The sequence below is a fragment of the Cyphomyrmex costatus genome, unplaced genomic scaffold, assembly GCF_001594065.2.
Source record: "Cyphomyrmex costatus isolate MS0001 unplaced genomic scaffold, Ccosl1.0 scaffold75, whole genome shotgun sequence".
Taxonomy (NCBI): Eukaryota; Metazoa; Arthropoda; class Insecta; order Hymenoptera; family Formicidae; genus Cyphomyrmex; species Cyphomyrmex costatus.
In genome coordinates this window covers 3410113-3431345 of record NW_017280322.1, presented here as the reverse complement: position 1 = coordinate 3431345, position 21233 = coordinate 3410113, and the positions used below count along the sequence as shown (strand labels likewise).

The window sequence follows — 21233 nt, the reverse complement described above, 5'->3', positions numbered from 1 at the left end:
TTAAAGAGAAACGATTGTTAGTCGCTCTCCCCGTTTAAAGGATCATTACGAGGGGTGCGTCACTGTCCCCAAGATTTCCACGTTTCAACGCTACTTACGTAACTCGTTATTCACCAATTAAGCGGTCATAGAACCACCGAGTGAGGCAGTCAGGGACTAGCTGGTTAATCAGTCTGGTTAGTCGATTTGATGACGGAACAAAGGCCGGCAAAAAGAAGATAAAATGCTGGGGTTTCACGAAGGGTTGAAGCATAGAGGAAGGATGATACGAAAGCGTGAGGGGCGCAGGCGACCAGTGAAGAGCTTCTGCCGCGGATTGAAAAAAGTTGGACGATTCCGCAATCGTTGGCTCTCTCCCAATTCCGCGACTGATAGCTTTTTATGTGCCGGACGATGCATCGGCAAAATACCACGGTGTAAAACACGAGGGAAACGTGCGGATAGAATACGCTTCCGTTTTCGCAAATACCATTTGATATTGGCGATTAAACATCATTTAAAAAAAATTCAGGTCCATTGGATTATTCTGTAATTAATATGAGAGATCTCGAGGCTCGCAACTAAAATTTTATACTATGCCGCTAAAATTTCCATAATGCTCAATAAGGAAATGCATTGAAAAGCGTACACTTCAAATCAAAAGTTTGAAAACACTTTTTAGAAATTGATATTTATTCAAATAATCATAATAAAATGTATTTTTTTATTAATAACCCTGGTCGATAAAATTTCAATCTTTTGTGTTAAATTCATTTTTTGATAGAGAAATGGATGTATTTAAAGGATATTTTTTTGCTGCTTTTAAATCTGTTTGCCTTTATATATATATAATTATTTTACTTTTATCTCTTCTGTTTATATATAAATAAATAATTCATAAAGTATACTCTGAATTTAACATGATTTTCTACTCATTATAAAAAACTTTAAACAAAAATAAATTAAATTTTTTAAGAAAAAACTCCATATGAGCTGTTGTTAGTAAAATGTTGGAGTCCATAGAATAAATTTTAACATCATGAGAATCAATATAAAAAATATATAAAATCAGTCAAAATTATCTATTTAACAAAATTCTAATAACATATTTAGTTATTTACTGGATGTAAAAAATTAATGTTGAAATTGTTATGGATATTCGAACAAGAGAGTACTTTAAAAAATTTAAATCTTTAAAAAATGTTTCCGTACTTTTAACCTGGAGCAGTATATCCTACGCATAAGGTTATTCTTTTTTTATAGATATATTAATAAAGATGACTGCAATATCGACAGCTACACGTCGCGATATTTGATGAGCGTAAATTTTTGTTTTATTTACGATATTCTTTATATAAACGTTTGTTGTAATAAAGATACAGACTACATCGATGGTACCATTTGATCTTTTTAATATTTAAGTACTGAGGTTAAAATACATGCACAAAGTGTCCCCAGGTGTTCCTCGTGTATTCTTTTATGTACTTTGATTGCTTATAGATTGATACTCTGAAAAGTAAAGTTCTTATCATAATAAAAAAAGAAAATAAAGTTCCACGACTCTTTTTACGAGAAAAAAAAATCTCTGTTTATAACAAATTAGATAAATTACGTACAACTTAATTTTTTTATTTGCATTGTGATTTGTATTTTAATATAAGCAAGTGCGAACTCGTTGTCTTCCTTTACGAATATTATAGCAACGATTTAAAAAAAAAATGGTTCGCCAGGCAAGAAATAATGAAGTTATTATAATAAAACGTTTGAGAACGCACAATGAGAAAGCAATTCTGTAGCAATATTTCTGGTGTTATTACTACAGTATAATTATTCGAAAAGAAATCCAGTCGTCAAAGGAAAAAATAAAAGCAGAACTCTGAAAGTGACAAAGATAAAATCTTGGCAAAATGAAGAGAAAACTATTAAGTGTACGATGTGGTTGTGCGTTTCGTTTACAATGGTATCTACTAATTCAACATTTACTTTATACACTACGCTAATTTCTTGTTGCTATATATTTACTAAATTCCATCCGGAGATTCCACGCGGAGATTGCGGAATCGTCGGTTTATGCGTACCGTCGAGCTTGCGGTGCGTTGTCGCTTAAATGGTAAAACACGACCTCCGACGCGAAATGGGCATTATTCATCATGACCGGAAGTTTGATGTTTCGGTTTAAAGATGGACGGTCATAGAAGTGGCGAACTATACCGATCCCGTTTCCTCTTTTCCTCTTTCTCTCACCCTTTTCCCACCATCGAGATAAATTACTCATGACAGGTAAGTGGAAATACGAGAGGAGAACGCAGCTCTTCTTCGTGGTGCCCGCCACTCGACGGCGCAGCGGTGGATAGGAGGAGAGGGTCAGCCGATAAATTCAGATAAAAGTACGAGCAATTTTCTTCTTGTTAACGCGGCGGCGGCGGTGCTCTCTTTCCCTCTCTATCTCTCTCAAGTACCTATGCTGTGAAAAGAACTTCGTTAAACACGGTCCTTAGACGTGTCTGGGGAGTCGGAGTTAGATTAGTTAACTTAGGGTTTAGCGAATTACTCCGATCGCGCCATGATAAGTCACTTTGAGGCCTCGTCTGTAATTAGGTTTGTCCTAAAGCAAAACTTTGTTCGCCGCACTTCCAAGGGACGATCACGTTTGGCCTCAGATTCTGCCTGCGATGGTCTGCGTTCGTTCATTAACATCACCTTCAAGAGTTATCTCGGCGGTTGGTGTCGGAGGCAATCTTGGGTTAACGATTTAATGCATCTTCTATGTGTAAACGTGGCGTAAACGCGGTAAATATAATATACGTCTTACTCTACGTGCATATGGAATACGACTACGCTTGTTATAAGTTAAATCCTCCTTTAGAAAAAAAAATGTACGGGGATGCGTTAAATGGGTTTAGCAGAGAATAGGTCTTGCTGAGAGGGCTTTAATAAAATAAATTTACACAGAAATGCAGGGAAATGTTCCCTTCTAATTTCAAGTTTAATAAATTTTTGATATGTTGTAATCTAGAACAAAATGAGAGACTTTTTTTATACGGATCTGTATGCACTTTTAAGGGATGAAATTCTCCTTTGACAAAAATGGGTTTGTTTCTTTCAAAGAAACAATACAATATTGTCGAAATTATAAGAGAGAAAATAGTTTTAATAAAAGTTAAATAGTTTTAAATGTACTTTATTTAAAGACAATAAAAAATGTTTTTAGTGTTAATACAAAGTATCTATTTTTTAAATCATTCAACTTTTATTTAAAAAATTTTGCGATCTCTTATAGTTTCAATAATATTCGCTTTAAAAAAATTAACTGATTTTTGTGTCGAAAGATTACAACTCCTACCTTATTTTGGCTTAGACTATAATATATTAGAACTCATATATAAGAACTCATTAAAATCGAGAAAAGTCTCTCCTGTGTTTTCTTATTAGGATTCAAGGTTTTACGTATTATAAATAAATTGTAAAAATTTTACTTTGAAATTTCCAATATAAACATAGAAATTTATTATTTAGAGTACGATTGATTCGGAAGACTTTTAATTAATTTAACTTCTACTCAATATTGAATAATTTTTTGGAAAATAAAAGTTCATCATCAGAATTATTTCGTGATAATAGACTTACCGAGTAACGTTGATCTGGTCGACAATTTCGACAGTGCCAAGATGTCGGTATCCGGCAAACATCATATCATTTCCCATTAATCCAGAGCCGCGACCGTCAATGGCAGCATATATAATACTTTTGTTTGTTACAAGATACGTGCCCCAATCAATATTAAATTTCTCCGTCACCTGATACGAATCCGGACCACCGTACCTGAAAGGCAAACAGTTGCGTAACACAGATCGTCAGAACGATATTTTTTATCGCTCGTATGTATTTACAATTCCACGTATAAACGTATTTGTTTATTATGCATGCTGCACTTGATTCCTTTACAGTTGCATAAATTATAGAAGCATTACAGAGCAAATAATATTCTCCTCAATTCATATTTCTGAGAGGCTTATATTGGTATTTAATTTTTTGAAAATTTGTATAATGACAATTTTTTGAAAAATGTAATGAGAGAGAAAGAAATTAATCTTCCGATAGTGCTCGACTTTAAAGGCGCAGTTGACTTTTTCATTGTAAGTTTTTTGCAACATAAATTAAAATCTGTAAACAAATAAGTACATAATATCCATTATAGTAAAAATTCATTGTAAAATTTTTTTCAAATTTTTATACAGTTTGAAATAATATATATAAAAGTCTGCATTGAAGTTCGAAGACTCAAGAGGTTGTGGATAAAAGAATAAAATTTTACATTGTCGGACGGAGAGTTTAATTACCCTATATATTAAATAATTTATAAATAAAGAATGCTAATGGTAACATATATTTATTACATGTAACAGTTATGATATTGTCAATATATTTAAAAATAACAGAAATTAAGATGGTATAATGCGATATGATTTCGATAATTAAGTTAATTTAGACTTTAGACGCATGCAATATGCTTGGCCAAATTGGTCTTTTCCTCTATGTAAACAAAAAATCCTAATCTTATCATTTAATAAATATAACTGGCTAGTTTACTGATTGTTTAGCGAGCAATTTTCTCGGCTTCCACTCTCATTACGTCTCTTAACGGTCGTTTGCGAGAAAGTCTTTGTACCATTTCTGCGGAACAGGTTTGGAGACGAGGGGTTGCAGGAAAAGAGATGCCAAATGGTGACAAGAATTAGGAAATGGAAGTTCGAGAACAAAGATGGCTTTTCTGATACGGTATTTTTTTTTCAAGAAGGAACATTGACGCGGAAATAGAGACGGATAGTAACGATCCCGAGGATGGCGTGGTATAAACGTGAATGTTCTCGAGAATGTCCCTGATACGCTGACAATATTCTCGTGAAACACGCATACGATCGCAGCGAAAGAGACCGTAATGATAATCGATGATCTACTCTATCGAACACTAGATGGCGTAGGAAAGTCATAAACGTAAGACAAAAATATAAAATTGCTGAAAAAAGAAAGAAAATATCTTGTATCATTTTTTATTATTTATTAAAACACGCGCGTGATTAATTGCTAATTAGTTTTGTAGCATGTTGTTTCTTTACATATGCATTTTTTTCTTATAATAATTATGTTAAAAAAGTAAAAAATTTTTGAAAACACATTTTAGATATTTATATAATGTGATTAATCAATGTTAAATTGCACGGAAAGTACGATTTTGCTAAAGAGAGAGAATTTAAAAAGTTAGATATAAATCTAAAAATAATTTTGTTGGACCATCAAAGTACAATTATATAGAATGCTCAAACATAATAAACAATTCCACAAAAGTTTTGATATTTGAGCAATCATCTTGGACGGCCTACATATAATAATTATTTTGATGATCTAATAAAACTTGATATTTATGGATAAGTATACAGTAGCGAGTAGATTATATTGGGTACTAAGCCATAGAGTCTGATTATTTATAACAAATTTCTCTATTAATTCTCAAATCAGACTCAAAATTAGCAAAAATAACAGTTAAATTAAAAAAATTATAATTCTTTGAATTGGAAAATTACACATTTATTTATATATTTACATGCGTTTTTTTTATTATTTTTTAATCTGCATCTGAGACAGTAAAGTGAACTTTGACACACACTGTGTTAAGAGTTATTAATTAAAATATCGTTTAGAAATTAGTCACTGTTATCGTATCACGCTTTAAAATCATATGTATATATGCATATTGTATGGTATGGTTGACATTATCCTGATCTGCAGTAATCTCATGTAATACGCATGTAAATTGTGCCACGTGTAATATCGTGCTATTTCCGACACAGAGAGCGACGTAATCACATGAGTATACTCCACGTCTTTATAATAAAGCGAATTGGATAAAGAGTTGGATTTACGAGTTGGAATTGCATTACGGTAGCTAGAAACGTGATATCGAGCGGTGCTTTTCATCGTGTCGCTGTTATTGTATCGCAACAGAAAATTTGATATAGCATACTTACATTGAGCGAGATACCTCATCAAGTGCATAAATGCATGAAAATAGAGTACTAATGTTATTAAATTGAGCATTATACAGTTTTAGTATCGTTCGTTGTCATCGTACTTGAAAAAAAAAAGAAAAAAAAGACGATAGAAATTTTTTTTAAATGCATTTTATAATTATAAGGGCTGCGTTCCGTTATTCACTGCAAGTACTGAACATTTATAGTTCGCGTTACGTATACTATAAATTTTCAGTACTTGCAATGAATAACGGAACGCAGCCAAGAATGTCATTCGACTCTACACTGTTAAACATCAAAGGAAATAATAATTCAATCCCTTACGTTAAACATTTGGTTATTTTTTACTTCTATATGTGTCAAATGTAAATCAATTTATTTTGGTCAAGTTTTTAATATAATTCTTAAGTTAAGTTGTTTAATTCTATTGTTTTAGTTAAATTAACGACATATTGAGTAAGAGTAGTAATGTCTATACTTTTATAGAAATGGTTAAAAATCATTCAAATTGGGTATATAATTTGACATTATGAATTTATAACAGTATAAAATGATATAATAGAAACTTTATACGTATAGTATGTAGTAGCGAAATCTTTAATGATGTTATCATCCTATTTTCATGCATTTACACCCTTGTTTCTTCGTTAAATTTTTTTTCGTCGAGACGCGCTTTAATACCGCTTGTGGGGGTCGCGTGCTAGAAACACACAGCAGTTTTTATTGATCGCAAATGCAGGAAGAAAGAGACACATTTAACAGCATCGAGAGTACTGATTTCATGGAGAGGCGGATGGTCCTACTGTTAGTTTCGAAAACGTCTCGTATCACGGACATTGAGCGTCGCGATCAATGATCTAGACTGTGTGAATGTATAGGAAATTTCATTGAAAACCAGAGAGAACAAGTGATCACCCGAATACCCGTGATATGTGAAAACTCTGCGCGATCCAATATACTGTTTCGCACACATACACGCATATACACAAAACACGAGGACAGTACAATTACTCCACTATAAAGCGAATGGTAGAAGCTCAAACTTCTCTTTACTCGCCATCGTCGATCGAACTCGACGCGTCTACTGTGGCAATTGCAATAGTTCTCCTATGAATTTAACTTTGCGCTACTCGGCGTCATTTTGTATTCTCAAAAGTCGATAAAACGTTTAATGCAAGTTGCTAATGAGACGCAGCGTTTAAATCGACATGTAAATTAGTGATTACCATTTATATAAGGATTTTTTTTAGAAATATAAATGTTTTTTTGTTTTCTCTCCTTTCACACAAGACAAGCGAAATTAAAGAAACACTAAATTGCTTTCTAATAAGAGAGTTATATGTTAATGAGAGAATTTTTTTAATTTAAAATATGTAAAAGTAATCATAATTGGCATTCTCTTTTGAATTTTTTCTTCGTATACATGACAATTAATATAAAATTATATCAGATAAATCAATTTTAATGAATATTAATAAATCTAATGAGTTTGATAAATCTATAAAATATGATGATAATGAATTTTAATAGATCTTAATAAGTTTACAATATTACAACTGCTTATGGTGGTATATCAAAACAATACAGATTCTTTTTCCGATGTTAAATATGTTTTCATAAAATTCCATTGAATTAAAATTTGATGACAAGTCACAGTCATTCTAAGAAAAGAATACATAAAATATTCTTAACGATCACGTTATTATCTTTGCCCTGACCGTTAATGTGCAACATGAAGCTTGCACTTTGGGGACAGACATCGTGGCAACTTCCATCGTAAGCTAACTCTTTGTACTTTCAAAAGTTTGAGCTCGGTCAGGACCGCCTACAAATTAGGTGTTATTAGGATTTACGCCGGAAAGTTATATCGGTCTCGAGCGTCGTGCTCACCGACGACGTCATTGCCGCGTACATGTGCACCTTCTAGATGCGGAAAACATGAAAAGCTCATCTCGCTGACTATTACGACAACGACTAATTACTTTAAAGAAGAATTAACTTCTCGTAACAAGATTACCGTCGATTCACACAAGCGTAATCGATGTAAACGAATAATTTTCGTTATATCTTCCTATATGTACTGATTTTAATGAAACATAAAAATATTTGTCTCCAAAATATTAAATTTAAAAATTGCATTTAAAAATTAAAAACTATATTTTAATATATAAAACAGACTCGATGTTAAAAATAAAATTGAAAAAAGAAATTAAGAAGATTGGAAGCAAACATTTGATTTTACGAGCTCTCTCTTTGACGAACGTGTTATTTCGACTATTTCTTCATCGTTAGAAGAAATATGGTGGCGGATCGATCGATAGCGCTTCGCTTTTATCGGGAAGACTGCTGAAGTTTTCGATCGTGAGACTGAATACGGAATGACTCATCGCTTCTCGTGCGGTTTTACATCCCGTCCTAATTCAAACCACGTAAAGGAGAGCTTCGTTTTCATGTCACGGTGCAGACTACGCTCCGCTGCCGCACGTTCGTCACCGGCTCCTCCATTACGCTTATCTCGCGAGTGCATTATGACGGAACCGATTGATGACGCCTGCGGAGTGCGTTGTCACATTTCTTGTCGCGCCACGGAAAATATGGCTGCTTTTTAAGTGAATGCCGAGATATAAGTGACGCCGAAAAACGACGTAATTTAAAAACTTCAATGATAGCGGAAGAGTACTTTTTTGAATTCTTCAGTGTTCAATGCCTGTCATAATTTTAGCAATTGTGAAATTAAATATGTATCAATTAAATATGTTTCTCGAGTGAGTTCTTAAAAATAATCAGCGTTCTGTACATGATTATTTCGATAATCTAACAAATTATTCAGATCTGTTCATGTATACCTAATGAAATTTTTAGATATTTCAGCAAAACGTTATAGTTCCAGAAAATGGAACTAACATGAGATATAATTAATCATAAAATACGTGTGCGCGATAAAATATAAAATTAAAAATACGAAACATAAAATATGTCAATCAAATAAAGATTCACGTAAATCATTCATAAATATTCTTCGCGTGTAAAACATTTCGTATATACTATAGTATTTTGCTACTATATAAAAAAAATTGTAATTGATAAAAAATCAAATATATATAACGTGTTTTTTATTTATTCAAATGCGAAAACGATTTTAAATTATTCGACAAAAGTGTGTAACAAACGCGAGAGTATATTGATTTTGCCTATACTCTCTCTTTACCTAAGAGAAATTTTTTGTTTGTTGTAAAAACTAAGGAACTTACACGTAAACCAGCATGGGATACTTGGTGGCGCCGCTCATGTCAGCACCAGGTGGTATTAGGAGTCTCACCTGGGCATTGAAACCACCAGGAACTTGAACTTTGTATTTACGGACGATCGGCTGCGATCTTTCCATTATTATATCACTTACTACACTGTTGTCCTCCCACACGGTGAGCAATGTGCTATTCTGAAAACAGAAAGTTAAAAAAATTAATTAATATATTATTTTAATATTAATTTATTTTAATATTATTTTTAATGTATAATTACTTCGTTTAACATCATTACCTAAGATTTTGATGAAAAAGTTAAATTTCAACAACAGAAATGTGAAATTGTGATCTAGGTATCACATTTAAAGCTAAAAGAATATTAATCAGCACCAGATGAATACAAGCTTTAATATGTTACAAATTAAATGAACATTAATCTTATTTCGTGTGTACATTAACTGGTCATTCATCATTTATGATATTCATCCGGCATAGTAACAGCGACACTATCTATCTTCTTAAAGCAATTTTTCTTCTATCTTCATCCGCTTTGAACGCCATAGATCGCTGGTCACTTCCTGATTCTGACATCGCCATAATCGCGATAAGTTACACACCAAAAACGGTGAATAACATCGTCAACATACTTGGAGACACTCCCGCAAAGTTCTGAGGAAAGTCGTAAGATCAGAAGAACGTTTAGCGGTTTGCCTTTCCTAAAGTAGTTCGTAACTTCAATCGCACCCTCCGCGTAGTTTGCCGGTTGAAATCGATTCGGTTCGAAGGGCAGCTACTTTCCCGGGTAGTTGTCCGGATAGTTTTTTTCTCCTCGACGGGGAATGGGAACAGAGTTCGCGGTATATCCCGTGATAAAAAATTGCATTAGAAAAGTCGAATGGGCCAATGCTCGCGGAAGGGCGTCGCCACGATTTGCCCGCTAAAGTTCCCGGTCGGCGTTTTTGCGATCGAGTTTACCCGCCGCGAGTTCCGTGCCCGTCAACCCCCTCCTGAGGATCGGGGCAAATGTAACGCGCAATCTGCGATGCTTTTGTGCGTCGAGCACTCGACGAGTTCGCCGTCGACCCGACGGCGAATCTCGATTTTGCATCGCCGCGAACTTTTTCTCGGGCTCTCGCGTTCTGGCTCTCCACGTTACCGAAGTTTCTTCGTCGAATGACAGGCGATCTGACGAGATTTCTGGCTTTTGTGGAAATCTCGTACCGATCGCGATATGACGAGACGATATCGATTTTCGATCGAGAGGCGAATATATATTTTTTCCTCCCTCTCGCTTCACTGCACCGGATATGGCAGATATACAGGGTGTCCGATAAGTTTTGACAAAGCGCTCGTGTGTAGATAGAGTGAATTAATTTGAACCGAACAAAGTCCTCTATCATTCTGCAATTTTCGCAATAATTAACGAGATATATCAATTTCTAAAGATTATCGAATAAACGGATAAAAGAGTCGATGCATAAGACAACTTTAAGATTTCTTTTCATAAAGTAGATATATCTTAAAGATATTTCTCTTAAAAAATCTTTTAAGTTGTTTTATGCATCGATTTTAGCATTCTGTTCATTGGATAACAAAAAAATTGCGAAAATTGCAAAATAGTATAGGGTTTTTCGATTCAGTTTAGTCCGCTCTGTCTACATATACTCTATATATATAGAGGATATGTGTAGATAGATACACACACATTCACACATACTTCTTTTATCTTAGGTTAGCGTTAATTTTACAGTGTATGTTTTAACTTAAGAAAGACAAAAAACAGATTCCTACCATATATATAACAGAAACCTATTTTTTCAGTCATTTAAAAAATCGCTCTCAAATAAAAATAATTTTTGAGTAAAATTTTATTTTAACTCTCTCCTAGCTCTATACATAATTTATTAAAAAAAAATAATTCGACATTCGCGTTTAACTTGTGTTTCCTCATGAATTTCTGAAAGCCGGATATTTTTTTCTTTCCAGCGTTAAGAGGGAAGTTGAAATGATATATCTTACTTATTTGATTGTTTGTGATTGGATGAAAATTCAGTCACGAATCAGAACCACACTATGGAAATACAATATAACTATAATTGTATTCTCAAATGATTGCGAGTTAGAGTCATTATTAATGGTTTGCAAGAAAAAAGAATCAACTACAAATTAATGGAAAAATCTCGCTGCGCAATTTATATACATCAATTTTCCTGTAGGGAACAATGTAGAAGTTTCTTCGACGTATAGCAGAGACTATAATAATAGCATATCGAAAAGTTAAGCGCGATCAATTGGCACCACTTTGAGCCTTTTGTAAATTTCGATAATAGTCTGTATCATAATATCGACGTAATTGGATCGGCATGCAGGAGTGCCTCATAAATCGCGTCAAAGTGCAGAGAAGATCAACAAAGGGATTCCAGAGGGGATTTTGTACGTGCCTGTTTGCGATTTCGATGATGCACGTGTAACATTCGTGCGTGTAACAAATTGCTTTATTAATCCTCGAAAAATTGATATTAAAAACTTATGGCAGTATATAATATCACAATGCGTTTATGGAAAATTTTCGTTAAGATATCTATATGTCAAATCGTTAACGGATATAGTGAGTGTAACTCGTAAAATATATCGCAACTTATTATAATATAATAAAAGTGAATCAGATCTTTTATATATAAATGCGATTATCAAGATTATCTATAATTGTTCGACGTAGATTTTTAAAGCAAAAGACAAATTTACGAAAATTCGCGTAAATTAAAACGAACAAAGTCGAAGAAAAGTAAACTGTCCGCATGGTCTTCAAGCGTGAATTTCATCGACAAGGTCTCTTTGTAATGTAATTGAATTAATGCTCATTGTCGACAGTTTCCCGGACAAGAAGACCAATTATCAGCATTAAGCGGCGAGAAAATAAGCAATAAAGGTGCCGGATAGTCAGATTTTCGCTCCGTTGATCGCGATAAAGCACATGGATTCGCGATATTCTGCGTTAGGCGCCCTCGAAGTTCTCCACTACTCCTCCTCTTCTTCATCCATCTGTCGCTGCGGTAATCAGATTATAAAGGAGATAATCCGATATAAATCGGGAATACTTTAATAATCGCACTGTGGTGAATCTAGACATTTTGAAATCCCGAACGTATCACATGCAATTTAAAAAATCTAGTACTTATACTTTTTTAGTCCGTGTATAATTTATATTTTATTTTACAATATTAGTTTAGTATACTATATTTGTTATTTTTGGTCTAAATTGTAGTCATTTAAATCTTTAAAGTGGTCTAAAGGCTGAGGACGGAATGTTAAAGATCCGAGTTCGACTGCCGGATGAGCTAATATTTTTTGCAATAAATAAATTTATTTACAGATTTCCAACATATTAAGATCTCTTTAATAGATGCCTAATGAATATTAAAAATTTACTTGTAATATTGTTACAGTAGTTTAGCTGCGTTTATAAGTTAAAAGAAATTCATTCGGCGCGCAGTTTAAATGACTACAGATTTGGTTATGTATGTATACATACATCGTACATATATAACATATATAAATTTATATGAAATTATTTAAGCATTAACGATCCAGCTTCGACCGTTATGAGGGTGTCTTTATTTCCTATTAGTGTACTTTATTAAATTTTATCGTATATAATAAATTAAGATAAAATTGGACTTATATGAGAGTCACGCCGTTTATCATATATTATAATTTACACTTATATTACAAGCAAATATGGATCTATCTATTTTAATTTTTACTGTGAATAGAAAATATGTGATACATAAATTTTTATTTCGTCGGAAATCAATTGTTATTATAATATTAATTTGCTGATTTGGATCTCTTTCGTGTGTGAACAAAATTCGTCGTTTTTTTGCTATATATTCTTCCTTTTCTCGCCCCGGCAATTTACGGTGCTCCGACCCATCTGTCGTCATGGAAAGCCGACGGAGGAATTTGATTATCGAAAGTAATGAAACTTTCATCCGACCGCAAACTTTTTCTCCGAGAACGACGGGCGCGCAAGTAGATTGGCGAATAAGCAAATGGACGGATAGATTATAGATAGACTGGAAAGAGGGAAGAGTAAAATCGGTCTGAGGAGGAGCTCCTGCTTGCCTGATATACCTACATACTCAGATTCTTATGGTAAGTCATTCTGGATCGAAATTTCACGAGAAATGTATAATCAAAGAATAATGAATGCAGTGGAATTCATTCTTGAGAGATGTATTTATAATTTATCTTATATGTATATAACTTTATTCCAATTAATCAATTTAAATTTTATATGATTTTTATTTATTGCGATTATATATATATAAAAGTAAAGATTTTTCAATCAAATTATGCTTTTTATTCCCGTTTCTGCAATTAATAATTACAAGTAATATATATATATGTATAAAATAAATTCTTACATATTATTGCTATTCATTTAAAACAAAATAATAAATTTAAAAAAGTTTGAAAGAATTTTGGTACAAAGAATGTAATATTAAAAAAAATAATAACAATAAGTATACTTCACGGAAAAAATTCATAAATGAAGACGAAATATTGAACGCTTTTTAAGATCGTATATAACACGCTTGCTGACCTATCCTCGCTCTGCTACACAAATATGTTTTTGTTAAAGATTAAAACGTAGTAATTAGAAGTCATAATGTCGGAGTATGGGAAGTAAACACGTATTTGTGCTAATATGAGTTAATCAAGTTTTATATTTACGTATGAATAACAACCTGTTTCACGGTTTCATTGATGTTGATCATCGTTAATTAATAAATTAAACCTGCTAATTAATTAAATATGCTTTATTTGTCGAATGTTACAATTCGGAAAGAGAAAGAGGCAGTTCAAGTTGTGATTAAAATCACGCGCGGTATGAAATTATCGGAATTCCGTGCGACAAGTTAGACTTTTCAATTGAGATCTTTTATAAATATTAAAAATATATATAGTTCATCAAATATAGAAATACGAATAGGTTTTACTTACAATTAGTTTTTTTAACTTTATCTCTTTTTTGTCGAAAGATTCTCGTTAATATCTTTATCGATATTATTCATCTAGAAACCGTATGATATGAAAATTTCAATGAGCTATCTCAATATACAGGTTAAAACTTATTAAATAGTAATATTTATTGTTGACACAAACACGCGTAATTATTAATTTCATGACTTTACATGATGTCATTATCATCATGTTTTCGATACAAGCGTTACCGAAAATGTCACTATAGAAGCGATGATATCGTAATGTAATTTTGAATGCATATCACAGCAATGTTTTATAAATAGAAAAGTTATGACTAAATAATTCCTATATTTGTGTATTCATTAAAGAAAAGTAGGTATTACAAATTTTGTTTCATTATTCAGCTTTTACAAAATATTCAACAAACATTTTCCATAATTTTAATATCGTTCAAGCAGTATTTCTAATAATTTAAATTTAAATGTGATAGATTTAATGAATAATTCATTAGAGAGAGAAATTTAAGTGATCAAGTTATCTGATAACTCAAAAGTGGCGCTGAACTTTTTTCAGCGAGTGTTATACTAAAGACTATAAGCGACAAATTTTATTTCATTCAGCAACATTGTCCACTCCGTAAGTTATTAAATTTATACGCGACGCTTCTGAATCGTCGATTCTAGCCAGCGACCGTTGTTGATTGCGCCATTTCTCTCAACGTGTTTTATTTACGTAGTGAAATTGGAAATTGATACAAAACGTGACCGAGTCGAAAACGATTGCAGGCACGCGGTCAAATAGCGACAACCGAGACAAAATTTCGACAGTTTTGCGACACCGCCACTTTAAAATATGGCATCAGCTCAGTTCTCAATAACCAACAATTTAATCGTAATAAAAGCCTACATTTTTTTTTACTTTAATTTTTTATTTTCAACATTTAATTACTATAAAACTTTTAATTACACTATCAAAACACGCACGACGTAATTACACGTGTGTCGAAATAAATGGCCTTTTAGTTTATGCGTTTAATTATTCTCTTCCTACGGATTTCAAAAACAATACGAGATTACAGCGAAAGCACTCACGGCTTGATACCGCGTGCAATCGCGTGCGATCGCATTGCTTCTCGCGTGTATTGTATTTTTTACGAGGTCGCCAACAATGTCGCGATAATCTGTCGCGGCGTGATTTCAATCTGATTAGGCAGAGCGAACGGTATCACGGGTGCAATGTGTTTTGTGCGCACGGTATTTCGGGTCGAGCTTTGTTATGCCGTTACCACCGCACCGGTGCAGCAAGAGTAGACCGTCGCTCGTATATTACTCGCAGCGCAGCGTGCCGGGACTAAACTGTGGACGCATAGTACCTACTACGTGCGTATTCTATTGCTGTAACGAAATTTATTCGATTCGGTTGTCTGATAGTGGCCTACCGCGGTACGTGTACCTCTCACTAGCAGAATTACGCGGCTGTCATCCATACGTCTATATCGTATGCAAATGTGTGCGCGTGTGTGAGATACGAAAGATCATTGTTCGCGGTTCCGGATATAATATTGTGATTCGTAATGCAACGCTCGGAGCAAAAGGAATTTCACTGAATATACTATACACAACTTCTCTCTCTCTCTCATTCTATTCGGAAGGGATTCAAATTTGTAGAAATCCGGGACGCATACAACGTAATGATTGATGAAACCTATCAAACGTGCTATGTAGCAGTAACATTGCACTCAAAGCTGGAACTAGTGCGAGAGAAAGCGAGAATATATGAGATACCTGTTACGTTCCCTTTCCTGATGAAATTAGAGATCCAAATTTGACGGATTATGCTTATTATTCCAAATTTCGGATATTAATTATCTCAAAGATTGGAATTTATGAGTAATTTATGCAAATCATGTAATGCATAATTATATTCTATGCCATTCTGAAGTGATTATGTATATGTAAAGCTTCAGTATACCGGGTATGTGTATTTTATGGAAAAATGACAGTACATCGTTCTCTGTGTTTTGTATTATTACCCATCGCAGGGTAATAATACAAATTAACTTCTTCAAAGATTTCTATTTTTTTTTTATTAAACGCATCAAACCTGTTTTCGTAATAACCTGTTTGCCATCAGTTAAATAATTAATAACATAAAATCTTATTTTCACGTTTCAGCAAAACTTTCTTCTAAATTCTTTCTTCTAAATTCTTTTAATTGCGAAATTTAAACAGAATGATTTTTTTTAAAACAGTTTACGAGAAAGTTTTAGAAAGCACTATAAAATAGAAAAGCGTCAGATAGAGGTGCGTACCTTATTGTAGATAGATATATCGGGTACTCCAGGCCCGGCACAAGAGAGCACGTAATGCGAATTGTCAATGGAGAATTTAGCACTGTTGTATAAACAGCGGCTGCGGTCCCTCTCTCTGACAATGTTACAAGTCAAACACGTCGACTTGTGCCCCGGATCCAATGACACTCTGTACAAATGTTGAACTGCCGACTTGTGTTCCGAAGTAGCCAAGTAGTATCTGCAATAAAGACAAGTATTTTTCTTCGATAAATACACTACGATCAGTTGGCTTTATAAATTCACGCCATATCGATTTTTTTCTACTACACAGTAAAAAAATTATGTATTTGTGTTGAAAACGGTGCACTTACGTTCTTGTTGACAGTTTGTATTGAATTTTTTTATCATATTCGAGTATTAATTTAACATAATGCGACAACATTATGTTATTTGAAGATTTTGTGCGAAATTGATATACAAACAAAATTAAAAAACAAACTAAAGGACTCTTTTTTTATATACTTTTTTATAAAGTATTTTTGATATATAAAGTTTTTTAGTGTCAAAATGATAAAATTTATGAGTAAGTGAACAATATAAAAATAATTTGTTTTAAAACATAAATTCTGAGACGAGAGAGGATAAAATACGTGTTAATTTAACATATCATAAATGTTAATTTTCTGAAAGAAATCCACAGTTTATTTACAAACTGTATCAATATTATATCTTTTTTATTTATTCTCTTGCATACCTAATATATTTGTATTACTTTCTAACATATTCATCTTGTTAAATTAACATAAAAATTTGAGTGTACCGTTTGGAACACACAAAATGTAATTTAACACAAAGTTTCCAGCTGTATACTTTAGCAAAATATGTGTATGTGATTTTTTATAGAACAGCAATGGAATCATCGCGTTAACCATACATAAGCGCAGCAGACAAATTATTGCTTGCGTCGGAAGAATGTCGCGTCAACCAAGTACTGTGTCGACATTTTACTGTTAAGAAAATAATTTTTCGATATTTGCACATGGAAAACACCTGTTGCAACACTAAGATACGCGATAAGGAACGCGGTGAAGACAAATTGTCCACTAGTTCAATGCTACTTCGCCGAGATACGTCCCAGCGATAGGTTTATTTAGCTGACTATCATCTCGTGTCTTGCTAATTTCCCCTTTCCGCCTAATGTTCTCCGGACACCGGGGTTTCATCAGCGGATACAAACGGTACACGCCCGCTAAACAGAAGTACGCAATTTACATATGGACCGCACTGTCATCGAGGAGACCCTCGGTGCCGATTTATTGAGAGTCGCTCCAGTTCTGGGCCATCAAACGGCTACGTCAGCAGAATACTGTCCATTAGATACAATCAGAAAGCTGATGGTGTAAATTGCGGCCATTGACTGTCTGCTGCTTGACCGTACCTGTGTGCCGCTGATACCATCACGCATTAATCAGATCTATTGTTCTCTGGCGGTTGCCAACGCTTTCAGAGTTCAAGGGATGCTGTACGTAAAACATCTTTTCCTTCCAAAAAAAATTTCAGATTAACTAAAGTGGAATCATTTCTGTAATTCATATTTCGAGACAAGAAATACAAAAAGAAAAAATCCCAAGAAAAAATTGTACGATTTAAAAAGTAATTCTTCGTTCTTTTTCTCTTTCGTGTTTTCAAGATTAACAAATAGATGTTTACGAAAATATGTATATATTTTAACAATGTAATTATTATTGATAATAGTTTTAAATTAATTTTTAGTGTTATATTCAAACATTAGTTTAATATTAGCATAAACTAGTGATTTAATGCAACGAAACTTATGCTGTTTGTTTACAGATTCCCTACATCTTATCTATGCATATGCAAATTGCAGCACTCAGTGATGCAGCATTGCGAGTGGAATTGCCAAGATCAGTGAAAATACCAGCGGTCTGAAAACTTGTAGAACCAGTGATGCTCATACTAATGATTATCACATCGATAGCACACTGTGGTTTCTAAATTATTTAAATAACGAAATTTTGGAATTGATGTACTTGTTTTTAATTTGTTTCCACAAACTCTTCATGGAACTTTTACATAACGTAAATCTACATTCTGTTTTTAAATATCTTTGCAATTATTACAAGTATTTTAAAGTAAAAGGCAAGTAAACTTGAGGAAAATCTCTCATTTCTACACTATTCCAGTTATCCTTTTTATCAGTGCATATAAAACTATTCTATATATAAGATTATTTCACGAGATAAAATCTTCGAAGGTTCAAAGTTGATGGACCAAGATTGTGTTCGTGAATTCTCTGTCACTCGCCAAGAGGAATTTAGTGAACATAGTACGTCGCCGGCAGTTCCGCCGGGGTGGTAAGATAGATGACTCGGGATTATTTAGAATGGATTAATTCGAGCATCCTGTTAATTTAACCTATCGCATCAATCTTAAATGACCTCGGGGCCTCACCGCCGTCATTCTCTCACGTATTCGAGAATCGCAACTTTTGCTGGCTCTAACATCACACGCCTTTCTTCGAAAATGAAGATCGATCGATTTCAAGCAAGTCGACAGTTCCGAGAGGGTCCGGGACCCACGAGACTCAGCTTGGAAACTCATACCTTATTGTCATAATCGAGCATGTTCACGTATTATGCGTCAGATTAAATTCTGATTATGTCGCTACGCGATATTCAGAAATATATTACCTATTTGATATAACCAATTAGAAATTATTCGTAATGGAAGAAATTCAGGAAACAATTTGCTAAAAGCGAGAATCGATTTCACATGAATTTTAGATGTGAAAGCAGGGTCCTCGAATAATCTTTGAAAACTCGACATTCTCAATGTAGAACTTGCTTCAACGAACTCACGATTTTGATATTTAAAAAAATTTTTTTGTCACAGTAAATAAGTGCTGCAATTATATTGCGAGTTAAATCGAAATAAATTATGAAGCAATATCTTTTATGCTTATAATTAAACAGTTGCGTAATATACTAGAAGACCTTTTTTTATAAAGAAAGACTATATGAAGTAAAAGAGAGAATTCTCTCTCTGATGATTTAATTGAACGAAATTGGCTCGTCCCGCCTGGTCGAGTCGGATAACCGTAGAGTAATTTTTCCTCTTTCTCTCTCTCTCTCTCACTCTCTCATCTATCTGTCTATATATCTATCTCTTTTCTTCGTGGTAGAGCCCCCTCGTCCCTGGTGCATTACTAGAATTGATCCCGGTACATTAGTTATTGGGAGTGATATATATCCGCTGCTGTGCCATTTAATTACAGTCTTGCAGCTCGGAGCGCCGGGATAGCACTCGGCCTTTTGAGCGCGCAGTAAGTGTACCGTAAGGAAATTAATCAGCGAATCCATCGTGCTCGCAGAGGCTGATAAATACAAACTCGAATCCGTGCCAGTTTTGTATTGCGATGCTTAGGATATCAGCTCCTACTCGTATGCGACTTCCTAGTCCTCGTCGATTCGCGAAGTTCTGAAGTCCACAAAGTTACCTTGTGCAGTTGCTGCGTTATTAAAAGCATATACATATAGATAATACTGCACATATACCCGAAAGGTTCAAAAGCTCCGGAAATCCGGGACTAAACCGGAATTATATGCATACGTACCGAAACCTTCCTGAAGCGATATCGCAACATCAGCAGATTAAATACATTTGTTACGTAACTTTTATGATATCTGCGTAATGCATTGCAGTTTGTATAGTGACTTGCCGATAAGCTTCCTCGATTCGGCCAGGTATGAAGCGCGGAATCGAAGTAACGCCAAAATGGTTGGCTATTATTGGCTTTCGATCTCAAAGCGTTAAAGATGCATAAATAAATCCTCTTTTTCAGAAATCTCAATCAAACACATGAACTATTTTACCTCATTTTCTCGCGATTAATTAAATTTGCAATATTGCAAATCGATCGTGATATGCGAGAAAAGTTCTTGATGTTTCTGAATATAATTACATGTTACCATAATTATGATCATTACTTTAGGCTATTATTAATCAGCATTGTAATAACTCTAATATTTAATTATATGATCACAAATTACCAAAAACTTTTCTCTCAGTATCACTTCGATTCCATTGTAATTTTATTTTTTTTTAATTATTGCTGCAATTTTAACCCTATTATAAACATTTTAGTGCTTTGTAAATTAAATTTGTCTTATATTAAACCTCGCTATTCATTTTTGCCGAATGTTGTGTTACAGATAATTTTGCAACGAACTATTTGTGTATATCAGAGGTATAATAAATGTCGAATGCATTATTGATAATCGATTCGTTATTTTATCAACGGATGATTCTCTAAGCACAATGTTATACATTACAACGATGCTTATATGCACGTTCCATAATATAACAATTCAAGTGCAGCTTATAATTTTGTCGAAACTTCTTTGGATGAGGTGAGGAGAACACAGGCGCGTACCATTTTACATAGCAATTTTCGCGGAGCACGCGTGCATGAATTCTCTCTCTTCTGGTAAAGCGCCGCTCCAAGTTATCTATCTTGTGAAACGCGATGAAAGTTTCAATGGCGCAATTTAAAGTTGGCCTATCGCGACAAGCTGTGCCCTTCGCAAGAGAAACCCCTTATATCTCAGCAAACTCGAAGTGTATCTATTTCGGCCTGTTTACCCATTCAATGCTAACTTCTTCAGCATGTTGTCATTG

General features: G+C 33.7%; 1 protein-coding gene across 1 annotated transcript in view; it reads right to left on the bottom strand.

Annotated features, from left to right (window-relative positions):
• LOC108780856 (venom dipeptidyl peptidase 4) overlaps window positions 1-21233 on the bottom strand; it is a 142043-nt gene that overhangs the window by 4799 nt on the left and 116011 nt on the right. The window contains exons 11-13 of the mRNA XM_018548670.1: window positions 16554-16773; window positions 9260-9447; window positions 3607-3801 (exon numbers count right to left, since the gene is read on the bottom strand). Of these exons, the coding sequence (XP_018404172.1) occupies window positions 3607-3801; window positions 9260-9447; window positions 16554-16773 (603 nt within the window). The remainder of the gene's footprint in view (window positions 1-3606; window positions 3802-9259; window positions 9448-16553; window positions 16774-21233) is intronic.